The 21,467-nt window shown below is 39.3% G+C and overlaps 1 protein-coding gene across 3 annotated transcripts in view; it reads left to right on the plus strand.

Moving 5' to 3' along the window:
* Window positions 1-21,467, plus strand: part of LOC131692065 (SH3 and multiple ankyrin repeat domains protein 2) — a 415,982-nt gene that overhangs the window by 341,159 nt on the left and 53,356 nt on the right. For all 3 annotated transcript variants that reach the window (XM_058978917.1, XM_058978919.1, XM_058978918.1), the window contains 2 exons: window positions 10,049-10,174; window positions 11,249-11,580. In XM_058978917.1, coding sequence (XP_058834900.1) covers window positions 10,049-10,174; window positions 11,249-11,580 — 458 coding nt within the window. The remainder of the gene's footprint in view (window positions 1-10,048; window positions 10,175-11,248; window positions 11,581-21,467) is intronic.

Below are 21,467 nucleotides of genomic sequence, written 5' to 3' on the forward strand. Positions count from 1 at the left end.
AATCATGAAATACTTTTCATGTGTTCGTGAACTACTTCATCATTCCTAATGTAATATTAACGTTCACAAAATCGGGAAATGTTTATGTTCACAAAGTCGAAAATATTAACGTTGTATATGTGAACTGATTCATGATTTCTAGCGTATTAGTCACGATTTACATCTCGTGCTCATAAAATAGTTCACAAAATCTTAAAATATTATTTAGTTCACGAATGCTTCAAGATTGATAGTATGTTATTCACAACTCACAATTCGTAATCGTTAAATAGTTCGAAAAATCATGATACCTATAATAGCCACGCCTGACCTTGAGTGTCCAAGAAATAGTTCACAAAATCATAAAATATTGTCATGTATTCGTGGACTGGTTCATGATTCCTAGTATAATAGTCACGACTGACCATTCGTTCTCGTGAAATAGTTAACAAAGTCATGAAATATTATGCATGGATTCGTGAACTGGTTCATAAATTCTAGTACATGACTGACGATCTATCTTGAGTATTAGTGATATTTAGAAGATATCTGTAATCATTTTCAATTTCATGCAACTCTGCACATGGTCATGAAATTTTACGTGAACTTTTTCAACAAATCTCGATTTTTTCCTTTCATAATATATCATATATTTATATCCAGCTGCTGACGACTTGTAATAGGTGCGAGGAGCAGATATAAGAAAACTGTAAGGACCTCGGACATCGTTTTTTTTATATTTCGTTTATTTGACACGGCTCATAGCGGTAGCTTAACGGAGTCGTGGATCTTTTATGTGTTTACAATATGTAAAAAATAAAAATAAAAAAAAATTATTATTGATTGTCCGTTGGATCTCGTGCGCGCAACTTTTTATTGCGAGCGGAGACCTTCTTTCGCGGCTCGTCTGCTGCTTCACCAATTAATTCTCTCCTGTCCTCCACATCAAGATCTTCATTATTAAAAGTGCCTTGGTGCTCGCGACCAGATGTTCTTTCCTGCTTCTTGCACTTACGGGTGACCAATGTAAATCCGTCGTCATCCTTATTATCTTCATCACCGATGTTCTTAACAGTGGTTTCTGGGGTGCTGGATGCTGTTTTGGCAGTTGTCAATATGGACTGAACAGCTGCCACAAATTTGGCAACCGTTTGTGGTTCAGGTATTGGTATTGAAAACTCTTTTTAGGTTGGTTTATCGTGGATTCGTTGGTAATCGGTAGAGATGCATTCTCCTCTGTATCTTCCGCGCAAGGTTGTCCGTGGTGTGCTGTTTGATTACAATACTTGCACGTGGGAGTCTGCCCCTCATGGGTGCATAACGTAGTTCGATTAATAGTAGCTTCGTGGGTTTTGAGTTTTATAATCAAGTGGGAGGGGATAGGTCTTTCGATCCGCATCCTCACCACAAGAACACCGTTAGGTGTACCCGGGAAGCAATTTCTCCACGTATCACGTGTGACTGATTCTACTTCTCCGAATTGCGACATGTATTTTGCGATTAGATCAGGAGGGGTACGTGGTGATAGGTCATGTAACTTTACATCTACATAGTCTTTTTCTATATACACGGGAGTCTTAATTCCAACTTTATCACCTTGAGCCACGTGCTTCAAGTTGTTCTGCAAAACGAAACGTTCAGCTTGTGCTAACGTGTTGAATGATATGAGTACGACATTACGAAGATGATGATACTGTAGATACATAACCTCCTTGAGCTTAAGCTGCATCTTCACCTTGAGCAGGTATTCCACTTCACGAAAACTTAATCTTATTGAACAGAATTTAAAGTCAACGACCGCTGTGTTGGGTAGGAGCAGAGATTTTTCGTCAACATTACTCATGGTGGCAAGAATAAATTAAAAGTTTCCTTTGTTCTCGAGACAATGCACACTAGATCGAGAGGTTGCTAGTTTTTGTTCACTTGATTCGATTGTACGTCTGACTTGGGCAGAAGTAGAAAGTAGACTCTCGGACATCGTTATTTATTTAATAAGGTCCAAATGTGATGTCCAAACAGAAAACGAAAACTGCGCTGAGCATCAAAAATACATTATAAAATTCACAAATCGTGTTCGTGATACAGTTAACAAAACAAGATGCCGCGAATCAGTAATACTTTTATAATCCAGTTCATATTGTCGCGTTACTCCGAGGAAAAATTCGAATAGTAATTAAAAATAGCATGTCACAGTAAGACGAAGAGAAATTAAGAATATCATGATAAAACTGCTGGTATCATAAACATAGGTCACATTATGCAACGTACCAACTATGAAAATGAGCTCAAGAATTAAATATCGCGATAACGTACATATAAAATACGAAAATCGTGACTAAGATCCTGAAATCAAATCACGCTACTTGTGATAACGAGAATAGAATTTACAAAAATCACGTACTCATGGATTATGCTAGAAAAATCCGAATCGAAACTGGTTAATAAGGATCACGATAACGTGAATATAAATTACAGAGATCGTGACTAAGATCCTGAAATCAAGAACACAAAATCTGATAGTAAACTCTTGAATAAAATATTACGGTGGCGTGATGAGAAATTGCGAAAATTACAACAAAGCTGCTGTGAAATCATGGGCATCGCTAAACTGTCAGTTATTTTAGTTGATTAAGTTTATAAAAACCAGTGTATCCCCAAATTGTGAACAAGAATCATAATCAGTGGCGGATCCAGGGGTAGGCTCCGGGGGATCCGGACCCCCTCCGAAATTATTTTATTCGTTGAGAAATTTTTTATGAGTTTTAAACTCAAAATCATTTCAAAAAAAATTGACCTGCAAAACTGATATTCATTAAATAAGACAATTTTCATTTTAAAATCGAAAATTCGGACCCCTTCCGAAATTTTTTTGTGGATCCGCTCCTGATCGTAACAAAAACTAAACATATCCAGAGCACAATCACATTGAAATGTAACGTCATGTAGATTTGTCCTACATAGTTTCAGCAACTTAGTCACGATTTTCGTAAATCGTTCGGTTCACGAAATCGTTGTTTATTATTCATGAATTAAGCGACGGATTTTTCCTCTGTGTATGAGTTAAAATGATTTGAAAGAAAATTGTTAAATTTGGAGATCATGTACTCATGTGGTGGATTTTAATACAATGTATGATTCAATTGAACTACAAAAAACTGTCGGGTCTCCTACTACACAATTAACTGGGGGTATGCAAAAGGAATCCGTGTTGTAGGAATCCCGTAGCGCATGGGATTTCGACTAATATGGGCTGTAATCAAATATTTCGATCGCGTCAATTTGTACTGCCGAGCTTTCTTTGAGAAAGATTTGATGCTTACCTAGGCCTAGAATTGGATATCCAATTACTAAAGAGCTATGCCGCCAGAAAATTATATGTAGCGAGAGAGTAAATATTTCGAACCTATCGTCGTGAATACGACGATCATTGCAAGAATTTAAAATGAAATATATTGAGTCGTTGATTATTTTGAAAGGGTGTTGCTGAGAAAAATTTATACAGGAAGTCCAGAGCTTGTGGATGACCGAAAGATTAACTCGAAAGTGTTCCACCAAGGGCGAATGCAAATAATCAACGAATGTTAAAATCATGCATCATTTCTTCAATATCGTGATTATTTAGAGGGGCGCTGTCGTTAGTAAAGTTGTTCAAGAGGTCAAGGACTAGCCGATGGTGACTAATTAGTTTGGGATACTCTCACTATGCGCTAGTGGGCGTACAAGCTTTCAGCATATGGTAGAATATGATATATCTGAAGTCTTATAATTATAATTTAGAAAGATATATATCTTATAAGATTAATTTAGATTTAGAACGATGGAATTGTCGAAAAAGTTCTTGCGGAGGTCCAGGGCTACTCGATTATGGACGGATAAAATTGGAATACCCCCACCAGGCGACGCTAGTGAGCATAATTTTTTTTCAAATTCTGTATCTCGAGAGTCGAGATAATGATAATTTAAAAGGGTGGTATTTTCAACATTGTTCAATGAATGGAGAAAAGATTATATTAGGATCTCCCACAAGACGGCGTTGGAGTGAATGCAGCACGATCTCGCAAATATGAAAACACCCCGGTAATTAAGTTTTAACAAGTTTTTTACGTTTTAGTAATTGATAAACGTGGTCTCAAGAGCGAACATATAAACGTGCGTTGCCTCGCGAACATGAAAGCTCCCACATCTAAACCGTGCACTCAATATCACAATCAGTCCTTTTCATCCAGTTGTACAGCTCCAGTTTAAATAATACCCTAATCAACAAAGGCTGTTGTATATCTTAATTATTTTTGTGGTATTTTGTTCATATCCGGTCCTTTTTTGCTTTCAACGACTAGGGCGTAACTTTCTTTGGCTTTTATAGCTACTAGAAGCAAGAAATCCTATTGCAGACAGCCACTTAGTAGTTGGATTAGCAATGAAGATTTTATTTAGAAAAACGACTAACGACGAAATTTGTACCCCAAATTAATTATGTCGACACACAGTGTATACAGGCCATCAACAAATAGTGTAACGAACAAAACATTCTGTTTAGCTCTTCTAACACTACCTCGCAGGCTGATAATTTGAAGCACACACCTGGTTTTGTTTACAAAGTTTAGATATAGTCTTCATAAACGGTTTCGTACACTACTGCTTGTAGTGCACGAGGTGGAAGTTACTGAGAAAATTAAGCTTTATCTCGTGGAAATGTTCTATACACACAGTTACATCATACACGTAATTGCATAGTAATAACGTTCAGCAGGCTGATGGCACGTCAGACATTTCATGTCGAATATATTTATTAGAGTGACAAGCTAAAAATAACCTCCTTCGGGTTTCCCCTGAGCCGATTCTTCGCCCCTCCAAGAGTGTCTGATCCAAATTTGAGCCAAATCGGACAAGTCTAGCTACCTGACGAACGTGTTCGATGTTTGTATGAGATTTTTCTACAATCAACATGAAGAGAGCCCAGTAGGTTGCGTTTTCACTGCTAGGTGCTACAGCATGCATCAGTTTATCACTACAAGTGTAAATAAGAAATTAATTTTACTATCGACAACTTTGTTGATTGAAAATCAATCCAGCTTTCTTGAGAGAAGTCATTGAACTTTTAATGTCTGAATGTTGGCGCCCTCTATGTGGTGCAATGTAGAGCTAAAATTTTCTAGTTGAAATTTGACTCATATCGTGATTTCGTCTTTTTAGCTATCGTCAATCCGGCGCTAGCTTAGTCCTGTCACTAAGTTAGTGTCTGATTCGGATGAGACGAATTAGAAACACAAATTCACACGCTATTCTAATGATATGTCTAACTTAAAATAACCGCTCAATTTTCGCTGTGCAAACCATGGGGTGTTATCCAAGCAACCGGCAGCTATTCGTGGTCCATACATCTTCTCCACATTCCGTCTTCTAATTGAACCCTGCCGTAGATCGTTCGCAACACATTCCAATAGAAAACAATACGGGCACGTAGTTCCTTCGCTAGCATAGTCCAGCCCCCGTAGAGGACAACCAAACTAATGAACGTTTTGTATATGGGTAGCTTCGTGTGGTAGCGTACTTTGTTCAGACGGCTGGGCTTTTCGGAGCCCCAAGTAGGAATGACTACTTGCACGAGAATGTCTCTAAAGTTCTATGCTCGTGTCATCATCGACCACCTCGATATCATTACCATCGGTCCATATTCTCGTTGGTAGGCACGATTCGGATCTTCTTACTCTCATGTACTTTCTCTTTCACGTATTTATGACCAGTCCAATGTGCTTTGATTCGATCTTCAGTCGGATGTATGTCTTCACCATGGTCTCGTCTCTTTTAATGGAGTATGATAACGTCAAACTCTCAGTATACCATCAAATTCCCGATAAAACTTACGTCAAAATTCTCCCATGGTCATGAATAGATGTTTCGTCAAAGTTTGAGTTGGTCTTCAGTATTCAGAAAAACAAATGAGATTATGGTTGGATTTTTAGTTTTTTTGGTCAATATTAAGTCAATATTCAATATACTCTTTTAGACGTAACTTGGAAAATGGACCAGAATAGCCAAATTTGTTCAAACTGCACTATTAGTATCGAACGAACTTGAATTGGTTTCTTTCGGATTCTGATGAGACGAAGTCGAGCTTAAACGTCTTCCAAGGGGGTTTTATGTGATTCTGATTATTACGTCGAAAATGTAAAATTCAAAATGGCGGATCCAATATGGCGACTGTGCTTGGCTGAATTTCATGTTTTTTTAGATTGGCCTAAAACGTCTTACAAGGGAGTTTTCGGGGTAGTTGATTGTGATTCTGACGTCAAAAATGCAAAATTCAAAATGGCTGATCCAATATGGCGACTGTGCTTGGCTGAATTTCATGTGTTTTTTTAGATTGGCCTAACACGTCTTACAACGGGTTTTTGGGGTCACTGATTCTGATTCTGACGCCGAAAGTGTAGAATTCAAAATAGCGAATCCAACATGGCGGATGTGCTTGGCAAAATTTCATTTTTTTTATATTGGCCTAAAAAGTCTTACAAGGGGGTTTTGGGGTTGCTAATTCTGATTCAAAATGGCGACTGTGCTTGGCTAAATTTTATGTTTTTTTTTGAAAATTGACTTAAAACGTCTTACGGGGTCGCTGATTTCAATTCTGACATTAGAATTGTCAAATTAAAAATGGCGGATCTAATATCAAGATGGTAATGGTGATTCTCGTATAGAAATCGGCGAAACAAAACTGAGCGTCGTCGAATTTTGTAATTATATTATCAGAATCGAAATCAGCAATAAAAAAACCCGTGAATCGAGTTTTATACTGACTTTAACAAAATTCACAAATTTCGTGAAAAATGGCTGCCGTTGTGTAGACGCCATTTTAAATTTTCAAATTCTGTTATCAGAACCGTAATCAGCAACCTCAAAAACCACATAATCTATTTTTATGCTAGTTGAGAAGTTATCCCTGTCTCTCAGAATCTTTTATAGACCAACATAATAAACTCCATTTTTACATATTTTGATTATTTTTTACGAAAAAACTGACCTACGAAATATTCTGCAAAAAATCTATTATTTAGTTCAATGTTTGATGTTCGATCATTAATTGTTTATAATTAATAAGTAATTAACAAATTCTCGTAATTTATTGTGCTATACTACTTTTATTCCTAAGAGTTAATAAAAGAAAAAAATCTTATTTATAAGTAAACGCTTACTAGAAATCCAATAAAACTTAGGAGAAGTAGGTGGGACGTATACGTCCCACTGTGCCGCAAAGGGTTATTTCAAAGGCCCTCATTTTGCCGTTACAACATCTTAGCACGCGACAAACCCCCTCGGCATCTTGCAATGTCGAGTCCAATAAGAGCCTCACTACTATTGTAAACTTGACAACTGAGGTAGATTATTCCAGCCTCAGCACCCTGGATTTTGAAGTACACTCAGGTTTTTTTTACGCGGGGGATACGAGCCGCGTAAATGAAAACCGCGTAAATTTCAAAATCCGCGTAAATAAAAACCGCGTAAATTTCAAAATCCGCGTAAATGAAAACCGCGTAAATTTCAAAATCCGCGTAAATGAACACCACTTAAATTTAAGAATCCGCGATAAAGGGAACCTCATTGATGGATACCGCGTAAATTCCAAAATCCGCGTAAATGAAAACCGCGTAAATTTCAAAATCCGCGTAAATGAAAACCGCGTAAATTTCAAAATCCGCGTAAATGAAAACCGCGTAAATTTCAAAATCCGCGTAAAAAACCGCGTAAAAAATACCGCGCAAAAAAAACCGCGTAAAAAAAACTTGAGTGTATATCAGCAGAGCATCAGTGAACTGTGTGCCTTTCGTGGCAAAATTAACATCATTGAAGTATAGAAAAAAATCAATGGCCTGTGTATTCTACCTTGCGGAATTCCATATATGGTTATGAAATCTATCTCGTTGACTAGGCGACAAATTGCTTAGGTACGATTTAATCTATCGAAGCTCAATGTATCCAGCTCAGAAGCAGCGGCGGTGTAGTTATTTTTGTCTAAAGTAGCTCCATTAGTATAAATTGCGCCGGTCTGAAAATATGGCGGCTGTCACCAAAGATGCGAACAACAGAAGATTAGTATGAGTCCAGAGGCTTGCGTATCGACTTCATCTCTTCAGAACCCTGGCACTTGACTACTGTCCCAGACTGAAGCTAGCCGAAACGCAATCCCCTAGACTTGTACAGTTAGGTTTTGTGCCCTTTGTGGTTATAGATCAATTTTCTTCATAGGAAGGAATATTGCACATTATATTAAAAGCCGTAGAGCATTTTGGCATAAATCTATTTCGATGATGAAGAAAGAACACAAAATTTTTGCAACATAATAAATGTATTTAACGGAGAAAAATTCAATTTGTAAATATATTTCATGTTTTTAGACCTAGCGAGTAGCCTTCAAAAATTTATTTTTTTTGATAATAGCAATCTATGAGTTGGAAAAAATTTCTATAGTAAGTCATGGAGTTGCGTTTCGTCTTTGTCATATCCGGCAGACCAACTTGGTCACCCGATAAACGCTAAATCCAAAACCACAGCCTGTGTTCGCCGCCAAAGTACTGGTCATTGATAATGTCCCGCATGCACGGAAGTTCTGATTGGTCATGAGATCATAGCGACCTCGAGGCATGGTTCGGCTAGCAATCCAATGCCTTGCGAAAAAAATTCTACACGTGAGTGGGAATCTCCCACAGCCCAGCCTTCGATTCATTGCGTTTTTCACATTTAATAAGTACCATTATTAACCACTACGATTTCGCCTTTCTTGGGTAGAATTTATAGCTTGTAATCTGAGAGTTTCAATACTTCCGTTACATGATGCACAGTAGTTGTTATTAAATAAAAGTTCTTCGGTAATATATTGGTTGTGCGGTATTACCGGAACCGATAAAAAATACTAGATTCGAATCCTACTAGAAGAGTGGACCTTTCAAACTTTCAATACAAAAACATAGTTGAACAATATTCCCCAAATATGGTGCCCTTCAGACCCGTTATTCCAAGCGGAAACGATGCAGCAGAGTTCTATCAACTTTTCAAATCTGGAGACACTTAGTATGCATTAAAACGGATCCCGTCGAAAGAATACAGTAATTTTAATCAGATTAAACAAGATTCAGAGCACAGTGAGCAAACATAAGGTTATCGGATGGAAAACTCAATTTAAACTTAGTTACGAGGATGAGTTCGTAGGATCGGAAGAAAGAAGAATGAAGCAAGCAAAAAATACTTTAATTACAGATTCAAATTAAACCAAGCGTGGGATGGAAGCCATTCCGAGAACCAAATCGAGTGCGAGATAAATGGTGTAAATAATTTTGAACGTCATAACCATTCGGTAACTTTTTAATTGATTTCAACAGAGTGGAGTTAAAATGTTTAATTTTTCGTACTTCTTTGGCCGAGTTCCTCTTTAAACCGAAAACCCAGAGCGAAAAATGTGTGACAGTTCACGGGGTGAAACATTGCGAACCAAAATACAAACAGTTCGAAAAACGCCCAGTCATTCCAGAAATTCAGATTTGTACCTCCAATCATAAAACATCCGATGCGACTGCTGCTGCTGTGATGGGCTTACTCAACCAAAGCATCAGCGTTGTCGTAGTAGTCGTTGTCACCGCGGCGACACCCATTCAGTCAGTTGGCGGCAGGCCCCGAGGAGAACTGGTGGTGGGTGGAAACATCACCTTGATTTATTTGCCACATTTTATTTATTGAACCCGATGCCATAAAATTGAAAATCTGTGGGGGCGAGGCATTTACACATGCGCACACTCCGACACCGGATCTGTTCTTTTTGCCCATGTTCCGTTCCGTCTCGTCGCATGACTGTCGCTTCCCATCAGCCAGCGTGATAATTTCCATTCCGAGAACGAAAGCCTTGAACGAAATGGCGTAATCATAAGATTGGATACCGGAGTGTGCCATGGGTAGGAGACAGGTTGCTGTCGCCAATTTATTTCGAATAGAACCAACCGAAATGCCGTAGTGAATCTCAACCGAATTTTGCGCTGCCATTATGCTAATCACATCCTTTATTGCTCTTCTCTTTGTCTTCTAGGAATTGAAGGAAAGCTTCAACTATGGACTGTTCTGTCCCCCGTCCAATGGGAAGGCAGGAAAATTCCTCGACGAGGAGCGAAGGCTAGGCGATTATCCCTTCAATGGGCCCGTTGGTTATCTTGAGGTAAGTGTTGATCGAAATTGGCCAAATTAAGTCCCAAGGCGAAAATAAATCAAAACAATTCATCTAATCAGTGGGATGGTAAAGCGCGGACTAGAATCTGCGAGCTATTTTTTTTATTGAAAAAAGCAAACATTAGCTCTTTGGTCTTACCCAGACGTACTTGTATGCTGTCTTCGCGCCAAGGAAACATGGTTGATATGTGTTAGCACAGATTATAGTAGAGCTGTGCTCAATCAACATGCCTACTTTCTTTCCGTCCGGCCAGCAGCCGGCTGAAACAGATTAAATCGCAGTATACTGACTGGTCCCTAATAGATCCCCACATCCCAATGAATGAGGTCGATATCCATTTTGAGCAGGCAATCAACCGTGCACCTCATATATATATAAAATAATGAACTCCGTCGGTGGTGCAGCGCAATCTATGGCACTCACTACTGGATAGCGACGCCACCGGTTTTGTGTTAATTATGCCGCAGTTGGTAGGCAGTTCTTCGCCGATCTGGCGCGGTTGTTTGAAATTGAGGTAGGATAGGGTGTCTCAGATTTCGAAACTGTAATTTGCGCTCAATGCTAGTTATGGATCTTTTCTCATGAATATGACCCGGTATTCCGGAGATATGTTGCTAATAACGCCTCTTTTATCCCCACCTCTTGTTCCGCCGGCACATACTATAATTATTTATTACAAAGTATATGAACACCCTACCCGGTAGATAACGATTCATATCACATCCATGTCTCAGAGTAGGAGAAAACGGAAAGCTGGAAATTGCACAGGAATCTGCCACAATTCATTCAATTCAGTCAACGGGTATATGTTTACTATCGCTTTGTTCCGGCATATGCCGCCAGAAAAGAACCGTTGATAAAGAAACGATGCATCACATGTACAGTCAAGCTTCATGTATCTCAAGGCGCACCGCGCCTGATACGACTTATTAGCTTCGCCATAAAGTTTACTGATCGACTGGTTCGATGAATTCGTCAACTGCACTAAAACTAATCATAAACCAGCCGCTAATTTTAATGAGTTCCTTTTTTCAACCTTTCTCTCTCTCTCACTTCAAACAGCTCAAGTACAAGCGCCGGGTATACAAGATGCTAAATCTGGACGAGCGCCAGCTGAAGGCACTGCACACACGAGCCAACCTGAGGCGCTTTCTGGAGTGCATCAACGGTGGACACGTGGAGAAGGTGGCCAAGATGTGTGCCAAAGGGCTCGATCCGAACTTCCACTGTCAGGAGACGGGCGAAACGCCGCTCACGATCGCCACCGGAACGAGAAAACCGAACAAGCTGCTGATCGCGCTGGTCAACGGAGGCGCCCTGCTCGACTACCGGACGCGGGACGGGGCGACCGCGCTGCACCGGGCCGTCGAGCGGGACAGCCTCGAGGCGGTTAGGTAGGTTCTATTTATGTACAAGTTTAATTTGATCAAATGCTATACGCTAATTTGAGTTTTGAAGTGATCTACATAATCATAGATACATAGATTTTGAGACCCGTTTGAAGAACAGCGGTGTATTTTATTAATCAAATTTCAAGTCCTTTCTGACATATCTTCACTTTGAAGACAGCTGAAACGAAAAGAAATATGTGCTAGTTTTACTGAGTTACAAATAAATTGACTATTATTGGGTGTCCGTCAGACTTTCTGTGTCGTATGCTGCGTCAACCCATCCGCTTTTCCTCGAGCTGTCGAATTGGTTTTTGCTCCTGCTGTTAACGCTTTGTATAAATTAGTACTCATTATCGATTCTGTTTAAAAATTGAACCAAATCAAGTCTGGTTGTCTTCATATTTCAGAGAATTTTAGTACATGCACCATCTTTTTGATTAAAAAATACTAGCTGCTTATTTTCTTTCAAGGAAGACGGATTTAGTAGGTATTTTCTATAAAGTGGAGGAATAGACTGATTAGTTCTTTTGAAAATATCAATGTTCTACCACTCCTGGAGTAATAGGAACATGGTGCAACCGGTTATGAACGTGCATTGTGTAATGCTTGTTCTACTTTCCTGAAAAAAGAGAATTTTGCTACTGCTTTGAAATCGGTCGACGCAGCCAATGAAAATATTATCGAGGCTCTTAAGACTGATATCCGCGATACTATTTTGACCGAGATCCAGTGTGAAATTCGCAGCAATTTGAAATATTGTATAGAATCGGTCCCTGCCACTCCATTGGTTATGAACAGAAGATCACCTTTAATTAAGTCTGATAGAAGAGAGAAACGCAAGAGAGACGATGATTTTTAAGAAGCTGTATCTAGACCAGCAAAAAAGCTTTCATCTAGCACCTATATCTATGGAGGTGATGCTTCATCGATTGCAGTAGCTTCAACTCAGAATAGGGAGCCAAAGTTTTGGTCGTACCTGTCTGGGGTGATGCCACCGGTACCAAATGAAACGGTGACAGAAATGGTCCATTCAAGACTGGACACAAACAGCACCGAAGTACACAAGCTGGTTCCTAAAAGAAGAGATGTGCGCACTTTAACGTTTGTTTCCTTCAAAGTTGGATTGACTATTGATAGAAAAGACAAAGCAAATTACTGCTTCCACACGGCCCGTTGGTATCCGATTCCACGAGTTCGAAGATAACACGACCAACGGGTTTTTGAATCCTACCCCTCCTCAAACGACGGCAGAAACGCCGAAGGCAGCAAAGTAATGCCTGCTCCGCCACAAACTGCCAGTGTCCAAATAAGTCAAATTTCAAACCGACACTTCATCGGCACAACTTTGCCTCGCCCGCCTACTCAAGCCACCAATTTCAATCCTAAGTCGGACGTCAATTCCAATCCTAAGTCGGACGGTTTCTTGTCCGTCTATTATCAAAATGTTCGAGGAATGAGAACTAAAACTCAGAACTTCTTGCTGGCGCTCTCCTCTCGCGATTATGATGTTATTGTTCTTACAGAAACCTGGTTGCGTGCTGACATACATAACTTGGAACTTTCAATGAACTACACAATCTATCGTTGCGATTGCATCTCTTTCTACTCCTCACCGGCACTGTAATAAAAATGCCTGGTTTTGAATGCTTGGAACAAGTTATTGTGCGCATTTCACTACCAAATGGCGCTCTGTATATTTGTTGTATATATCTGCGGCCGACCAGCAGTTCAAACCTATACAATGCCCACTCCTCTGCAGTACAACAAGTTCTGGGTAAAGTGAATACAACCTTCCTCATCTCATCTCAAATGATAAATGCCACAACCGAACAAGAGATAGCTATCACGGAAACGATAGTCGCTGGAGGACTGTGTCAAATCAGCTCGCTCACTAACGCAAATGGACGGACGTTCGATCTGGCATTCGTAAACTACACCGATTTAGTCGAACTTCCCGAGCCTCCGACCTCAAAGTTGACGCTCACCATAAACCCTTCGTGCTGAGGTTAAATATGCAAGTTGAAACAGAAGACATTTTTGCTGAATTCGTCGCCGGCCTCAATTTTGACTTCAATTGCTGCAATTTTGATGAAGTATCTGCGGCCTTCGATACTGTTGACTGGTTCGATCTGTTAAGTGGAAACGATCTAGATCATGCTGTCGCGGTGTTCTACGGAATTGTATGCGAGATGCTCCGCCGCATAGTTCCTAAGAAACGCGTCAACAGAAAGACGGAATATAACCATCCGTGGTGGAATTCAGAGCTTCGTCCTCTACGCAACGTTCTCCGAAAGCAACGCAAGTAATACTTCCGTCACAAGACCGACGAAAACATAGCTGAGGGATTCCATGAGAAACCGGCCCACTGCAAAATATGACCATCGTCGATTCGAACGAAACTTTACAGTTGTGTACGGTTTATGAATCTCCATGATTTTCACTGGCAATTGCAATATTTTGATACAAGGGCAATTTTTTAAAAGGGCGTAGACGTTTCTACGTGCATTAATTTCAAATTTTGTTTTGTTCTATTGCTCTATTTTTCACAAGAACAAAAATTTATGTTAAAAATTCAAATTGCAAAAAAAACCCATTTTAGCAATTTTTTATATTTTGTCAACAAAAACTTAAAGAGAAAAGAACTATTTTGAATATAGTTGCATGATGGAGAACTTATCAATAAAAAAGTTTGTCTAACAATAACTTTATACATGTTTTAAAATTTCATACTAATTGACATACACAACTATAATTTTATTACGGAATATAATTCTAAGTATCACTTTAAATCTACGCCCTTTTAAAAAATTGCGCTTGAGTCAAAACAACCTTATCGACTGTGGAAAAAGTTTAGTTTTCGATGCCGGTTAAACCTGTAAAGTTTCATCGGAATCTAAGATGGTCGGTCACAAATTTAGAGATTTTCGGACGGATCTTCGTGGAATTCCTTAGCTCTGTTCTTCGCCGAACCGAACTTTCATACGAAACAGCCCGGAATAGTGCATTCGGCAAGTATATAAGTCACGTCCAAAGCAACCTTCGGAACAACCCCTCGACGTTCTGGAAGTTTGTGAACAGCAGAAAACGCGCTGGTGGCATTCCCGTAAATGTTTATCTTGGAGATGCCAGTGCGCAATCCACAACCTAGTCCGTAGACCTTTTTGCAGAACATTTTCGTAGGGTATTCATCAACCCAGCTATCCCTCCGTCACAAGAGTATATAGACACATTACCATCATACAATATCAGTTTCCCTTGCTTGAATATGACTGAAGCAGACGTGTTGAAAGCTTTATCCAGTGTCGACCCATCGAAAGGACCAGGCCCGGATTGTTTGCCTCCGATATTCATAAAAGGATGTGCACAATCATTGTCATTTCCAGTTAGCATTATTTTTAACTCAATCACTGAAAGCGTCTTCCCGAGTGCATGGAAACAAGCGGCTATAATTTCAATTCACAAGGCATGGGACATTCATAATGTTGAGAATTACAGAGGAATCTCACTTTTGAACTGTTTTGCTAAAATCCTTGAAAAATTTGTTTACAATGGGATGTACGCTGCTGCGTCTCACATCATCGACGAATGTCAGCTCGGAACCAACACCGTTCGGAATGCCGTGTTCTCTACCATCTACCATGTACTTTGGCTTGTTAGAGTTTATAGTCAGACCAATTCTCGCTGCCTCTTCTACAGCTCTGCAAACAACGATGCAGTCCACGAAGCCAAGAAGCATACGATCGCGCCTTCCGGCGGTATGTGGTACAATAAATTAGAGAGTGCGTCGCCCTGCTTCAATCCATCCAACGTCACAAACCAGTCGTTCGTCTCTCCAGCTATTTGATACTTGATTTTAATTCGTTCATACCAATTAGTTTAATTAGTTATTTCGGAGAACCATACTGCCCATGATCGCATATCAGTCCCATAAAGATAGGAAATCCTATAGAAAACGGGACAACTATGCGATCATGGGTAGCATAGTGAAGCATTATTGGCCAGAGATCGTTTTGTCTTACTAAATCGTATGCCGCAATTGGATCCACAAACAGATGGTGAGTCCGCAAGTTGTGTTTCCAAAATTTATCGAGAATTTATCAAAGGAGAAACATCTTGTAGCTGTTGATCATCCTTCTCGAACCTCGCTTTCACATTCGCCGACAAAGAATTCAGCTAACGGGTACAGTCTACTAAACGGGACAATGCCGTTACGACTCGATAGTTATGACACTCATGTTCATGTCCCTTCTTATAAATTGGACGTATTGATCCCATACAACCTATTCAAATGCATTTCTTCTTCCAGACAGATCGTACCGACCATACAGTAGATTGCTTCGTAAAGTCAATCACATCTGATTTTTTGAAGTTCGGCCGGGATTCCGTGCGTCCCAACGATCTTACCGTTTTTCAGCTCCAGAATAGTTTTTTGAACTCTTCCTAGCGTGGCTTGATTCACAGCTTGTCCATCATCCCTAATCAACAATCAGTTTGTACCATCCCTATTAATTTGTCCGTTCAGTAGCTACTCAAAGTACTACTAACACCTGTCAACTACGCCTGTACTATCTGTTTAGATTCCGGTCACGGTCGTTAATCCCATGTTACTTACGCCGATGAAGTTTCTTCTCAACTGTCCTTAGCTCACCATATCCAGGGCCGGCGGATCGAGTGAGTAGCATGGGTAGTACTATCCACTTGAAAATAACCGAGTGGGCAATTACCCACTTGAAACATTGGAACAAACCATAATCTGAGATTAGCCACGTATGTGTCTCGCGAACACAATTCACGCTTATAAAATTCTCGATGTACAACAATTTTGTTTTTTTTTTCAGTTTGTTAATTTGACTCGGCACGTTTGTATTAACTTGACGATGCGAATTTCTCTGCTTTTTAATTTAAATTTCTTGAAAATAGGGGATATGAGTTTGTTTGAAATTTGTAATATTTTTTTATATTAATACCTTGAGGAATTTATTTTGATACATATACACCTTAAAACAAGGAATTCTAAGAGCTATACGAAAAAATATTATGATAATGCAATTTTATTCAGACTAAAGGATGTAGTTTGATATATGTTTAAAGACTAGATATATGATTTGTTGTTTTTCAACAAGAACATTACATTTACAATGAAAACAAGTCTAAACACTATTATGCTTTTTATAAAGAAAGTAAAAAAATATACGCAAGAGGGATTGATTCCAACCTCAGAACAGCAGAGAATGTATCAGGGAAAACGGCGGACAACAATGACAGTGTAAAGAGAAAATCAAACTTACACCTTTTTGGAAAACGGAAGATCACTGTCATCATGACATCATGATCCGGATCGCCGACTGGTTCTCTGTCGATCCACTGGGAACTCTTTTGGAACCAGATTAGGCTGTTAGCATATCAACCAAAAAAATGGAGACAACTAAATTTGGATGTTCATCGTGTTTATTTTTATGTATATGAGAGACACATCGGTGGGATAGAGAATAGCCAGTACATCTCGGACTAGAACGAGGCCGAAGGGAATCGGTTAGCGGAGATCTGGCGCCATAATGCTGTGTGCACGACCTGATAACATGTTTAATGTCGCGATAGCCGTCATCACAAGCGCAGAGGCCCCCCTTGATGACCCCAATATGCCGAAGATGCACTTCGAACATATAATAATTGGACTACACTGCGATATCACCCTAATGAAGTCACGACCCTCATCCATCCCCTTGAAGCAAGGCTTGTTGATATTTTTGGGATTCCTAAATTTCCGTTGTGCCACAAAACTTGCCAATTTTCGAGCGTCTGACAAGAAATACTCGTTGAAGCAAAACTATCTGTAATAAATATCACCTTCAATTGCCTTTGTGTCCGCCTTTTCATTACCATTCTAACAGTGGCGTAGCCAGAAATTTGGTGTGGAGGGGGTTTTGACGAAAATCTTAGATTTTGCAAAAATGTTGGCGGGTCTATTGATGACATTTAATCTGTAGGCCGCGATCGAATGGGTACTACCGTGTTCTGCAGTAATAGCGAAATGGGGTGGTGTGAGCGGGCATGGGCGCTATAACCCTACCGTAGGCAGAACTGAATACCTGTCGCAGGTGTCAGTTATGTTGGGTGACGGACTACAAGACACGTTAGGTCAAGTTCAACGAGTTGCCCAAAAACACCACTTTACTAACAATCAAGAAGAAAAGGATGAGCTGAAAACTCGCAACTTCGAAACCGTAGCATTGATAGACAGGGTAGAAGGTGTGGAAATGCGGGGATCGAGCGACGGCACAAGAACTGGGCAAAATGCGCCAATGCGTGATCAAGTGGCAGGCAATCAGCGAAAGGAGGTGTGTAGTGTGGATCAAAGGCCATTTCTTCGACTAGAGCATTATCAATATGCACTGACCTCACGAAGCCGAAAAAGACACATTTTATGCGCAGCTGGAGCATGTCTATGATAGCTGCCTATGGCGGAATGTTAAGCTCGTCATCGGTGATATAAACATCCTGATAGGCCACTTTGCTTTTCGCATTTCAACAGGTTATTTTTTATTTTTATTTGAAGTCGTTTGCACTGAAAGATGTGAATTTTAGTAATGAACTTAAAAATATGAAAAGTTAAATTTGACCAAAGTGGCGTTGAAGTCACTTTTGCATACTAGGATAGTAAACGTCATCTACAAGGTGTTCTCCCAAATTCTTTGTTGCCGCCTATAACCGTTAGTAAGGGAATTCGTAGTGCAATATGGTCGGTGTTAAGTCAGACCGGACCAAGTCGCAAAACATAAAAAAATGAGTTAATGATAGCACTGGATAAAGAATTTCTTCATCTACATTCCACTTTTACCAGATTTGAAATATGAAACAATAAACAAGAATTATGGTAAAAATTATTTTCCAATTATAATGTAAAGGATGCTGCGATTCAAACTTTAAACGCGTTTTTCTCGAAATCAATGCACTGTCACTTAGTCCGGTCTGACCTAACACCGACCATATGGCCTATAATGCCCAAATACGGGTTGCATTCATATCTTCAACCAAGCTATTTGCAATAACATTCTTGAAAACTGCTGAAGACACTAAGTCTCGAACTAAATTTGATTGGAATTAGTAATGCGTCCAACTGGAAAAATTAATCAACAAAATTATGCTGCTAAATACTAAACCGCCAAAAGCTGATGGTTTCCAAATTATGGAATCTTGGCGCCATTCAATTCGATACCCAAATGTACACCAAAAATAGCGAAAAGCGTGAAAATTTTTCCATTTTTTTATTACCAATCTTAGCTAGTGGCACTTTATATAAGTGATAACCCAAAAAAAATCAAATGCACATAAAAACCGATTCTATTAGAGACAAGCATAAACGCCATTTTTCATCAGTTTCGATGTAGGCGTTTTCATTGAGCTATTTTGCTTGATATTTACATGATTTATCAACTATAGGATCCTCACTAAAATATTAGTTACAAGATCCCATTCTCACAATTTACAAAAAGTCACCATAACTTTTAAAACATTAGGTTCTCAATGTAATGAACGGATAATAAACTGGAAAATAATTATTTGAATATTTAATAAACTAGTCAGCATCAAACTTTTTTTTCAATTCAAATATTTTGGTTTGGAGGGGGTTTCAACCCCCAAAACCCCCCCTTGGCTACGCCACTTCATTCTAATCTAAGTGTCCACCTTCTTATCACCCGGGATTAAGCAATGCAAAATAACCCAAATTAAGGTAATCTGGTTAGATTTTTCAGATAAAGCACTCAGCAACTCCCTTATTTTCCCCTGAAAATACAAGAAGTGCTTTCCACGCAACATCAAACGGGGAGCCCATGGAACTGTCGGGTGATACGACTTTCAAGAAGTCATTATAGGACTTTTTCGTGAACAACTCTGAGTATTCTCTGTCCAACCACGGAGAGGGAAACCGTCCACGGGTATTCGCTTCAGGTATTCGTTTTGTCTGACCTTTAATCACATTTTCCAAAAAAAAAATTGAGAATCAAGCCAGCCAAAACGTTGTACTCTTCCACCGGAGGAATTTCTTGCCTTTAAATCGATGGTTTCGGATGTAAAAATCTGGAAGATCTACGTCGGAAGTTAACCAGGTTTTGCGCAATGCAAATGCATCACACTTGTTTATTAAATGTTTCAAACAGTGATCAAATCCGTGATTTTGCACGGATGTTCTGTAAAACAGTGATCAAATCCGTGATTTTGTTCGATGAATTGGCTATCGAAGGGTACGATCGTATTTAAACTGTTTGCGTTTTTGGTGGTATCAAATGGGGAAAGCGGATTGAAATGGTGAGCCAAACGAAAACAATTATCTGAACCAATAAACCCAAAGACAGCATTCGAACCTGCAGCCCTTGAGACTCCGGCCTTTGAAACTCCGGCCCAGTACAGAAACCCTTATGCTATCCATGGGCTATAATAATGTTCCATGAAGAACACATGATTATCGCATTGGCGACAGTGATCGTATCATTGCCTCTAAAGTGAGATCACACACAATCGCCGCTGTCACCCACCATAATTGATCTATTTAATTTCCCCGCTAGGTACCAAAGCCGGGGTCTTTATTATCGTCTGGTATCTGAGTTTTCCCAGCAAACTATTTTGTAGTTATATCTAAATTTCAACCGAGTTATACTACAACTAAGTCGTATACAATGCGGAAATATGCTATATGCAGACAAAAGTGGAGGCAATATATATACATTGAGATAAAATTTAGTTTCAATATACGATATAAACTGTCCATATATGCGATTATGGTCGGTACTTAGTCTGATTCCATGTGGCAAGAAACAGACATTTTTTATACTCTCTTACTACCCAAAGTAGTACTATATACGATTACATTAGGCTTTCGAAAAATATTAATCTAAAATAAAAGTTAGGAATGAGACACATCTTTCGCTTGTATTTTTAAGAACGAGAATTACTTCGCATCCTAGAACGTTTCTAGTATTTTTTTTCTACAAATGGGTTCACTCGGTCTCTAGCTCTGAACCACCAGCTTAAGTGCTTGCGGCATATCCAGACATTGTAATTCTCTCTCACTCACGCGAAAAGAAGCTTATCCGATGTCCAACTTTTCCGAGATAAGATGAGTCGCAAAATTCTCCGTCTCCACAAATCGCATGAAAAAAAAATTCCGGATAAAATTTATTTAATTTTTTCCTTCCCACCGGAGAATGTGAGAATTTTTTAATTTCGTGGAAATCAATAAAAGCGTCAAAATATACACTTAATTTTAAAAGAAGCGCGGCAAAGAAGTACAATGGACTTGTTTTTTCGTGTTTCGGTATAGCGACAGCAAAACAGCGAGCGCAAAAAGCATACCGTGATAAACTCATTCGCTCATTCTTCGGTGGTTTTATTTATCCGGAGAAATAACACGTTGTATTTATCCGGAGAAGTTGTGTGAGTGACAATAACTTTTCTTGTGAAAATGTGAGTTTTTATTGTCGCAGTAGCAAATTATCCGGACGCATTCACTCATTGAGTGATAAATGCAATGCCTGGGCATATCCCATACACCATTCGATAGGTGCGGTTAGTTCGGGCCAAACTCATTGGCTCTTGGGAAAACGCTTATAATTATACCATAATTTGGCTATTACGACACACCCTTGTGTAGTCGTAAATGTGTCATATTACTGAACTGAAAACGATCCTTTTTGTACGTTATATGACATAGCTTGCACTCATATACGAGAATCGTAAAGGAGTCATCACAACGCAATTTACACAATACAATAAAAATTGTATGCTTATAAGATTTTTGTTGGTCATCCTTGTACGATACCTGGTTAACTGGGTTAGTTCATTACCCATCTGACTTGGTGTAGAGCTGATGAAGACTGTGGATTTCTGATCTT

This window comes from Topomyia yanbarensis, chromosome 3, assembly GCF_030247195.1.
Source record: "Topomyia yanbarensis strain Yona2022 chromosome 3, ASM3024719v1, whole genome shotgun sequence".
NCBI lineage: Eukaryota > Metazoa > Arthropoda > Insecta > Diptera > Culicidae > Topomyia > Topomyia yanbarensis.